Raw genomic sequence first — 10,659 nt, 5'->3', positions numbered from 1 at the left:
AAAATGTCATGTATAGCTGCTCCAGCATTTTCTGCTGCCGAGGGACAATGGTTGTCCCCTGATAATTTAGCTCAGATGCATCCTGTATCCACTGATCATTCTTGAGATGTTTCTACAACTTGATTGGAGTCCACCTGTGGTAAATTCAATAGATTGGACATGATTTGGAAAGGCACACACCGGTCTATATGAGGTCCCACAGTTGACAGTGCATGTCAGAGCACAAACCGAGCCATGAAGTCCAAGGAATTGTCTGTAGACCTCCGAGACAGGATTGTATCGAGGCACAGATCTGGGGAAGGGTACAAAAAAATGTCTGCAGCATTGAAGGTCCCAATGAGCACAGTGGCCTCCATCATCCGTCAATGGAAGAAGTTTGGAACCAACCAGGACTCTTCTTAGAGCTGGCCGCCCGGCCAAACTGAGCGATCGGGAAAGAAGGGCCTTAGTCAGGGAGGTGACCAAGAACCCGATGGTCACTCTGACAGAGCTCCAGCGTTGCACTGTGAAGAGAGGAGAACCTTCCAGAAGGACAACCATTTCTGCAGCACTCCACCAATCAGGCCTGTATGGTAGAGTGGCCAGACGGAAGCCACTCCTCAGTCAAAGGCACATGACAGCCTGCCTGATGAAACAAAGATTTAACTCTTTGGCCTGAATGCCAAGCGTCATATCTGGAGGAAACCAGGCACCGCTCATCACCTGGCCAATACCATCCCTACAGTGAAGCATGGGGGTGGCAGCATCATGCTGTGGGGATGTTTTTCAGCGGCAGGAACTGGGAGACTAGTCAGGATCGAGGGAAAGATGAATTCAGCAATGTACAGAGACATCCTTGATGAAAACCTGCTCCAGAGCGCTCTGGACCTCAGACTGGGGTGAAGGTTCATCTTCCAACAGGACAACAACCCTAAGCACACAGCCAAGATAACAAATGAGTGGCTCCGGGACAACTCTGTGAATGTCCTTGAGTGGCCCAGCCAGAGCCCAGACTTGAACCCGATTGATCTCTGGAGAGATCTGAAAATGGCTGTGCACCGACGCTCCCCATCCAACCTGATGGAGCTTGAGAGGTCCTGCAAAGAAGAATGGGAGAAACTGCCCAAAAATAGGTGTGCTAAGCTTGTAGCATCATACTCAAAAAGACTTGAGGCTGTAATTGCTGCCAAAGGTGCTTCAACAAAGTATTGAGCAAAGGCTGTGAATACTTATGTACATGTTATATTTTCGTTCTTTATTTTTAATACATTTTCAAAAAATATCATTATGGGATATTGTGTGTAGAATTTTGAAGAAAAAAATGAATTTAATCCATTTTGGAATAAGGCTGTAACATAACAAAATGTGGAAAAAGTGAAGCGTTGTGAATACTTTCCGGATGCACTGTACACGCATTCTCAGTCTGTTTTGTCATGAGCTTGTTCTGGATACGTCAGTTGCAAATGTGCCACTATAAGGAGGGAAAGTGTTGTCAAGGCACAACGTATAAAGTGTTTTACATTTGAAAGAGGTAAAAGTCGAATATACCTCTGGGAGTCGACTGTGACGTGATCCTCAGATGGTGACGATCACCTGACATCCACACATCATGTTAACATACTTGACCAGGGCCTTTAAAACACACCCACACACACATCTGGCTTATGTATGTGCAGCCTTTGCGTAATGTTTCTTTCTACCACAGCACCTTTGTAGGTCGAGGTATGTGGGGAAGGTGGCATGTCCTCAGTCTTTACCAGCAAGACTCATGGTTCAACACGATCCTGCCACAACCATGCTTCTCTAAGGCTCCTGTCTCTAGTGTGGGCCCAAAAAAAACCTTTGCCAGCACATTTACCCACCTTTAGTCTGTTACGCACATACACAAAAAAAAAACTGGTGATGAAGCAATCTGCAGTATCCTCACAGCGAGGGGAGTAAACTTCTTCTTTCACCTCTGACCGTTGCCCTGAACACACACTGCAACTATTATTAGTTGGGGGCCCTCATCTTAAAAAGGGAACACAAAACATGAATTTAATTCCTGTAATCAAACATGTATTTGAATAGCTGACCAGTTATCTTATTCTGGCATCAGAAAACTAAGCTTATTTAAACATTTTGAAACCTGCACAAGACAGACTCCACATTTGTCGCCTTCAAGGCACATTGTCACCACCAACTGTCCATGTGAAGAACTGAGTGTAACTGTGACAGACGCTTTATCTGAAGGTATGAAGAGGTTGATAGCTGCAATTTATGACAAAGCTGAAATTATAACTATGTGCTTCGGACCTGGTCATGGGACCAGTTTAAACTCCTTAATTGGCTGATGTGTGGGAATCTCTCCTCCTTATACAGCTATCGTCCTGTTTCATTTAGGAGACAGAAGCTATTTTCCTCTGACATCATAACATTTTGTTCTGCTGGGATCCAGGTTTATCAGTCATAACAACACAGGGAATTGCTGCCTCCTTAGTGAACAGCAACTGTCAAGACGATGGCAAGTTTAAATCTGGGGGGGGGGGACAAGACACCATGTTGAACGATATATTTGATAGCTCTATAGCTACCATTAGATTAGCATTCAAATGCTGTTGGCCAGTGCTGGAAATAATGCATAAAATCTGACATATTAAGGTCACTGATATCTCAGCGTTTTCGATTTGGTGCAGCTCTAAATAAAAATCTGGATCTTGTGAATTTAAATGTGGTTTCATTGGGGGCTTTTTCAGCTGCAGTATGGAAATAAATAGGGCTGGAAACCTGTAACTGTGGCTTTAAGACGTTTCAGTTTAAGGGGACTGTTGGGCCTTGGTGGAGGTATACGCTCTACTGAATGCCAGTTCTAATAATGGTTTGGGTTTTTAACATTGATTCAAACACATTTATATCAAATAAACACATACTGTCTCAAAATCAGAATTCAAACAGGCTTTATTTGAGAAAAGTGAGGCATGGATCCACAAAACATGATTGATTTAATAAAAAGATATCATTCTGCTCCAACAGGGGTTGGTAAGAAAAGATGCTTGAATCACAGAGACCCAGCCGAGGTGCAACAAAGTCCATGATCCCCTTCAATTGTTGTCCTGACACATATTGTAAGTGCAAAGCTGTTCCAGATCTGTCAGGAAGAAAAAAAAACACATAAAGTGACTTGTGAATGGAGAGCAGAAACTTTATTTTTACGGTGTGTATGTGTGAAGTGTCTAGGCTATTGTTTATCTGTCAAATTACTGTCCCATTAATGTTTAATCAACCTCCAGCGGTACAAACCTGAAGTGGATTCTTTGCAAGTTCTGAGTGAACTCATGGCTGTCATGTATTCTGGTCCCAAAAACGTTTCATAGTCATCTTGAATCTCCTGGAGACATTTAGTGGAGGACTTGAAGAGGAGGTTCGGTCCATGTTTCGACCCGAACATTTTGAACGAGTCACTGGTGGCACTGCTTCCAAAATTGCCCTAAAATTACACAGAAAAATTTAGATTTAATGAACAATGAATCATTTATTTTTAAATCAAGTCATTTATACATGCATACCAGAGTTGAAAAACCAAAGGCAAAAAAGTACAGTTGAAAGTTAAAGTGAATTTCAAAACAAATCAATTCACTCTTTTCCTGCCACAGTGGAAACAACTGTGACTGTAGACGTTTTAAAGTATTTGACAATATGATTTATTCTTGGTGCAAACAAGGACGATACTTGACCAAATAAAGAGATAACACATTAACAAATAAATAAAGCATCCATTACAGTAAAAAAAAAAAAAGAGATAGATTATGGTATGGTTGAGGACAGAGGAGAGATTTACAGAAGCCAAATTATGATGATCTATAAACTTAGTCCATAAAATGAAATATTTTCTAGTGCAAACAACCAAAAACTAAAAGAAACCTGAAATGAATCACTGACCTGCTGATGCTTCAGAAAGTCGGCCACCTTGGTGCGGATCTCTGAACGGGTCACCACAGCGTGTGCGGCCACTTTAGCCAAGTGGCAATCCAGGAACTCAGTGACTGGCACTGGACCCTTGCCAGGGCAGATCAGCCTATAGTCATCGGCCAGGAGACCTTGGGCCCAAGCTGGTCCTTGACCTTTGACAAGAGGAGAAGGGATGGAAGAGAAGAAGAAGGGGAAGAAGAGGGATGGAAGAGGGATGGAAGAGCGCTACAGCTTTATCGGAAACAACACTGTCATAGATGTGAGAGCTGGTCGGCATCAGTTGCTTACCACCTGTGTTTTCTGCGACGATTGTGTGTTTGACGAAGGCAACATCAGCGGAACCTCTCGCCAGACATCTGTAAAAACAGGCACAACATATATGGAGATGATGTTATTCCTATAGCAGGGAGCAGTGGAAGAATAATCAAAGGAAGAGTTGGACATTTTCGGTAATATGCGTTACTGGGACATCAGAAATGTACAGAGTGCTGTACGTGACGACGTGGCTTTATGGTAACTCCAGCCCGTGGGATTAGGGAACGACTAAATTCAGGCCAAATTCAAACCCGAGCTGCTGCAGTAAGGACTCAGCATTACTACATGGCATGTGCACTCCCCTCCAGTGTTATTCCCCCAGAATCAAAATGATAATTGATACAACCAGACCATACTCCAGTGCTGACACAATTCTGGGGAAGTATTTTTACTTTTGTGATAATCTATGCTTACAACATACACGTAGTTTAAGGGGTGTGTGAGAGAGAGGAGTATTATCTGCGGTACTCAGTATTCTCAGAGAGAAATAAAATCTGTGTATTTCCCATAATGTCAAACTACTACTTTAACATACAGTACATGTACATTAAACCTTCTGCAGAGATTAACGGCAGTGCTGCATCTTACCTAAAAGCTCCAGCGTAGCCGTAGTACCTCTCTTCATCACTGGCTTCGCACTTGAACCTAGAGTCCGAATTGCCAACACAGTGAGCACAGAGCGGAGAGCTGGGCTTGGCTCCAGGGGCACAGCTACTACTGAAATAAGCCGCTGGGAGTTGTGTTGGTGTTAAAATTGTGTGAAAAAAAACAGCTCAACAATTACATTCGTGCACAATGGTTTTGTTAAGGTTTTGAGAAAGATGTTGGCAAAACATATTGTAAACATAAAAAACTTGAAATAACTTAAAGTTTGGCTGTGACAAGTGGACATTGTGGGAAACAAATTCAGCAAGTGAACATTTACAAACAAAATGTTCTCTCTCTACAATAGAAAACATTATTATGCTTTGATTTGATTTCAAATTAGAACTTGAACATCGTTCTTAGCAGGAGAATTAGCCTCATGGTCAAAGTGGGTGCTTTGCTTGAATGAACCAATGGTAACTCACAGAAGTTGCAGTTTTTAGTTTCTTCATAGATGAGACCCATGGGGATGTTCCAGCCAGCGGTTCTTCCCATGCCTGTGTGGCAAGAAATCTTGCCTTTCAGGTCTGACCAGTTCGTCACTGTATCTTTCTTTACCACAGCGACAGCATAGTAAAAGGAGCCTGTGACTACAAGAGTGGAGGGATGGAAAGACCTTGATCAGAAAACTACCATAATTATGAACTCATTTCACCTAAAGATCACCTTGAGATGCATGAATGTCCTTATAGAAGTCCAGATTGGTACATCATTTTTTTGTTCGGTTATTTACATACAATTCTACACAATTGAATTATCATTACAGGGAAAATCTACAGGGTTTAAGTTCCAATCAGCTGTTTGTTTAACAGTCAATAGTTCAGTCATTGCAGCTATTGGTTATTGGTTAGATGTTTCCTCAGGGATTGTGTGTATTTGATTGTGATACAAATAATTCATTGTTTCATTTTAACTGCCGGATGTGTAGAAAGAAGAGAAACACAAACTGGTTTATTACCTCCACTTTGACCGCACTGGTCTGTGAAGAGAAAGACATGCAAATATTACTCAGGTCGATAAATGTGGAATAAAAACACAGTGCATAAGTTTATTTTCAGTGCGGTCATCTGACCTTGAGTATACTGCTCCACCATAGCAGGAACCAGACCACACTTTCCAGCTGTGTACACCTGACCTCCATCCACTGCCACTGCATCAGCCTCTTTATACTGCGGGTGATTTAGGCATAAACAGAAAATCAACAACCAGCAGCACAAAATGAAGCAAAAATATTTTCCAAGTTAACAACAGATTTATATGTTTCAGCCAGGACTGTTTTACCATAATCTTTTTCAGGCAGTCTTCAGATGACAGGCCTCTCATGCAAAGAAAGTTGGTGCCATCTTTTCCCAAACTGCTGATGCTCCACTCGTCACACTTTGCTTTCTCCCTGTCGCCCACAACACACCATTTTATGTCAGACGTGGTGCTTGGGGTTTTCCCTGGAAAGTGAAGTAAGATATAATCATAAGCCAGTGGCTGCAGTTAATATATCTGTTTCTCTGGTTGTTATGAATGTCAGTCAGTGTGTTTTATCTGCTTGTGTTTACAGTACCTTTCTTAATGGTTTCAATGCTGTCTAAGTACTTAGGACCCAGATACATTTTGTGGTCAACGTTCGGGGGCAGCTGCATTAGGCTTTTTGTTGAGTCCTTGAACATCAGGTTCTTTCCACCATAGGTCACCGACGAGAAAAGGTCAAAGTTCTGAAAAAACACAAACAAACATATGTTCAGGCAACTGATTGAGTGTATACCTCACAGTCTCCTGATAATATTCAATCAAGCTCCAGCAAATTGCACAAACTCAAATATCAGTTCCCTTAATGTGCCTGTTTTTTTTTCATTATGATCCATTAATTCTTCTATGGATCTAATCAATCGCTGAAAATGTCAATATAAACTAACAAAATCCAGAATTCAATGGTTTCTTTCTTGGCCCATTCCTCATCTTTCACCCAATTTTCGTGGAAATGCTAAAAGTAATTTTGATCTGAATCCAGCATCTAGGGAAACAAATCGGGGTGAAAACATATAGAAATCTATATCCTGTTACCTTTACTGAGTCGAGGCTTTTCCAGATGAAGTCCCCCAGCTCCTGGTCGTCACTGCGAGTGACCACAGCATGACCTGGAACCTTGGCAAGGTTGCATTTCTCATACTGGTCTATGGGCTTTCTGCTGTTATCAGTGCACAGCAGCTCATAGCCGTCCCTTTCATCATCTGAAAGAGGTTCACAACAGGGATTTTAGAGTGTTTTTTTTGTCTGTTTCAATCTTACAGTTTCAAATAAACCGTGTAACTATCCTCACACTGATAAGTTTTACTTTATGGTTTAGCAAAGGAGTAGTTTGCTCATATGGATATCAGTTAGGGAGTGAGAATCTTATTTGTGCTTTTGAATCTAAATGTAAGGTAATTATTAAAAAAAACCTCATAAAGAATTGGTATTTATTTTACAAAACCGTGAGAAAGGAAGTAAAATAAATTTAATCTTAACAAATAAATAAACAGAGCTTGGATCCACCTACAGCAGATTGTCACTGGGAGCCAATGAGATGGACAGAGTTAGTTTTTAAATAAGAAGGAGAAATAACTTAGAAAGTGCAAGATGTTTAAAATAGAAATGATGGTTTAAATAATAACATTTAGAGCTCGTTATAACATGGTAATATAATGTGTGCCCATGATAGTTCAGTGATTGTGATATGAATGTGACGGGGCCCGATCAACAGTGCTGTTGTTTGTTTTGTTGTTATTTCAAAAGACAAAAATTTCGAATACAATTCATAGTTAAAATAAGAAATTTAGGAGGATTTCTGCAAAAAGACATTTGACAATTCTAAATTCATATAATTCAATAATTCATGACACAAGATGATTGTGTCACACTGACCAGGGACAGTGAGATGCTTCACAAAAGCTACTTCTCCTGATCCGTCTTTCAGACACCTGTTAAACAATACAGAGCAGACATGCATCAGCATCAGAGTCATCATCACAGTAGTATTGTGTATTTCCGCACAGAGGATAGGGCAGTAAAAGTCAGATAAACTGAGATAAATCAAAGAAAGAAACCCAACTGACTTGAAAGCCCCGTGGTAATTATAATAAGGATTAGACTCGGTCTTGTCGCAGTTTCCTTGGCACAGCGCGCACAGCTTCTGGTTTGTTGCCCCGGGGGCACAGCTGGACAGGAAGAACTTGGCCACCGCTGCAAAATAAAAATGAAATTAAAAATACAGAGTCCTGGCAACTCACCTCCGCCCCCAAACCAAAATTATAGTGTCAGTGCATCAACATTCTTCTATTGTTTGGTAATTATATAATTTATTCCACACATCATCCTTTTCAGGTTTTTTACCTTATAAAATGAATGACTAAAAACTGATGGAGTGCCTGTGCAACTTTGTTGTTTTTAGAGCATTGCGTTAAAAACATTAGACTCACCGTCCTCCAGGTTTCCGTCATCAATGCCTGCCCAACTAATGTATCCCTTGTCGAGCAGAGTTCCGATGGGAATGTTCCAGCCTGCAGATTTCCCCACCCCAGTATGGCAGGTTTTCTTCCCCCTGAGATCCCCGAATTTAAATCCTGTGCCCTTCTTCACCACAGCAACAGCGTAGTAACAGGTTTCAGCAGCTAGATGCACACCCAACGAATGTGTGTAAAAAGTTAAAACACATAGTGCAAACAAAATGCACAACATCCTTTGAATCATGCTTATTTTGACAGTAAAGAGAGCTGATTGGTAAACATACAGGTGCTGTACTGCTCAGCAATTATGGGATGCAGATTGTCCAGTCCAGCAGTGTGGATTTCCCCTCCATCTAAAGTGATGGCATCTGCCTCACCAGCCTATTAGAAAAAAGATTTTTACCAAACATGCCTATTTTATTGGTATAAATGCAGTGGAAATGTAATCAATCACTGATCCTTCGAAAAATGTTGCATGTATCTTTGCTTGAAAACTCTAGTTGATGTCAATTTACACGTCTCAACAACAGTCCAGGGGTAAATATATTTTACAGCTGTTTTGCACAGATTTTAAATCTTCTCGTATGAAGTATGATGAATTAAATTATGTAGAATTTTTTGCATTGTGGCCGTTGTGGACAGAAACTTTTTACTCAGGTGACAGTAATATTAACAATGATGACAACTATATTATCATTATTATTATTACCATTATTTAAATAGATAGATACAGTAGATACTTTATTAATACCAAGGGGAATAAAGGCATAGGAATAATAATAGGTCAAAATGAGTCAAGAATAAGTTCACTGCATTGAGATGAAAGTCTGGCCACCAGTCTGGTCTAGTCACTGTAAAGAAGTATGTGCTAATGGAGATATTGACAAAAAGGTGTTTGAAAGACACAAGTAACTGAGGCATAAAAATAAATATAATATATAAAATAAATAAATAGATTAAAACAGAAATCCCGATAACAACTATAGTTAGATTTATTCATTTAGATTTCAATTGATTTAATCAGTGTTGGAGGAATTATTCGGATCCTTTACTTAAGTAAAATAATGGACATCACAATAATCTGTGTAGTGTGTTTGTGTGTGTGTATTTGTACAGCCAGTATGTAAAAGTAAGTAAGTGGAAGTACTTACTATGCAGGATTGTCTCATTTACAATAGTAATCATAATAATAATCATCATCTTAATGATCATAAAAATAACGATAACTGTGCACCTTCCAAAATGTATCATTTAAATCAAATATCAGCCTATATCAGATTTACTTTGTCGGATTATTTTGGTGTTGACTCTTTTACTTAAGGATCTGAATCCTCCATCCACCACTTCTTCAATGAATTGAAATCTGAACAAGAGTCATATATATATATACATATAACAGATCAGTCACAGTATCCACGCTGAAGGAAGCAATGGAGAAATGTGTGGGCAGATGCAGTGATGTTGTGGGTGAGTTGTGAGTGTTGGTACCTGGATGGCGGTCACACATTCCTTGGTTCCGGCTCTCCGCACACAGGAGAAGACCGGGGCCACACGACTCAGGGCCTGACACTTCAGCATCTCTCTGTCCGACGTGACGCACCATTTCACGTTAGTGATGCAGGAGGCGATGGTGGCTGTCAATGTACATTTTGGAATGAATAAATCAGGCAAAGATGCAAAGACGGAACAGGCCTGTGCACAATTTCAAAGAGTCTTTACCGAGGCATCCGAGCAGCGGCAGGAGCAGGAGGGGCTTCATGTCGGTCAGCACAGACAGGTCAGCACAGACTGGAGCCGCAGGGAGGCAGCTCAGGCCTTTTATAGCGAGCCTCACTGCAAAAAAAAAAAAAAAAAGTTTGCTCAGGTTTCCTAATGTGTGCATGCGCCTGTGTACTGATGGCAGAGAAAACGTCCGAAATGTCGTCACATTGGAAAGTCACCGACGCAAACTGTTAAACAACCGTGACACTGTGTGAACTCATCCAGCAGAACAATAATGTGTCACAAAGCTATTCGCCTTCATGCAGGATCCAAATATTCAGGATTTCTGTCAACGTTTTATTTTAAACCTGCTGTCACACATTTTTGCTTCATATAAAAAGAAAAAAAAACATATTGAGTGTTTCCATGTGCTTCGTCTTTTATTCCTTTCCTCCTTCTGCCTCTCTTTTTTTTTTACATGCTATCTACTCTTCATCTACTGTGTAATGCCCTTATCTTAAAATTACATGATTTCATTATTGTACTGTAGCCAGCTTATTACGACAGAAAAATTCAGGGGGGGTGAAGTTTACTT

At 40.6% G+C, this 10,659-nt stretch overlaps 1 protein-coding gene across 1 annotated transcript; it reads right to left on the bottom strand.

Moving 5' to 3' along the window:
- Positions 1 to 2,898: 2,898 nt before the first annotated feature.
- On the bottom strand, positions 2,899 to 10,210 carry tfa (transferrin-a). The gene is made up of 17 exons (XM_035170191.2): positions 10,083 to 10,210; positions 9,852 to 9,997; positions 8,648 to 8,744; positions 8,337 to 8,528; positions 7,974 to 8,100; positions 7,783 to 7,838; positions 6,943 to 7,109; positions 6,443 to 6,593; positions 6,169 to 6,329; positions 5,960 to 6,056; positions 5,846 to 5,866; positions 5,313 to 5,477; positions 4,831 to 4,972; positions 4,216 to 4,283; positions 3,898 to 4,079; positions 3,259 to 3,445; positions 2,899 to 3,106 (listed from the first exon to the last, which is right to left on the bottom strand). The coding sequence occupies exons 1-17, from the start codon at positions 10,120 to 10,122 to the stop codon at positions 3,060 to 3,062; spliced, it is 2,046 nt and encodes a 681-aa protein (XP_035026082.1). The 5' UTR covers positions 10,123 to 10,210; the 3' UTR covers positions 2,899 to 3,059.
- Positions 10,211 to 10,659: the final 449 nt, after the last annotated feature.

The sequence above is a fragment of the Hippoglossus stenolepis genome, chromosome 11 (genome assembly GCF_022539355.2).
Source record: "Hippoglossus stenolepis isolate QCI-W04-F060 chromosome 11, HSTE1.2, whole genome shotgun sequence".
Classification (NCBI taxonomy): Eukaryota; Metazoa; Chordata; class Actinopteri; order Pleuronectiformes; family Pleuronectidae; genus Hippoglossus; species Hippoglossus stenolepis.
Note: the sequence above shows the minus strand (reverse complement) of the source record. Positions and strands in the feature narration are given on the sequence as shown.

Bases quoted from the DNA above. Each gene is read 5' to 3' on its own strand.
- tfa (XM_035170191.2), bottom strand. From the start codon at position 10,122: ATGAAGCCCCTCCTGCTCCTGCCGCTGCTCGGATGCCTCG. The intron at 7,839-7,973 runs GTCAGTTGGGTT...ATTGTTTAACAG, and splicing joins AATTACCACGGGGCTTTCAA to GTGTCTGAAAGACGGATCAG. The intron at 4,284-4,830 runs GTAAGATGCAGC...CTGTTTTTACAG, and splicing joins GGCTACGCTGGAGCTTTTAG to ATGTCTGGCGAGAGGTTCCG.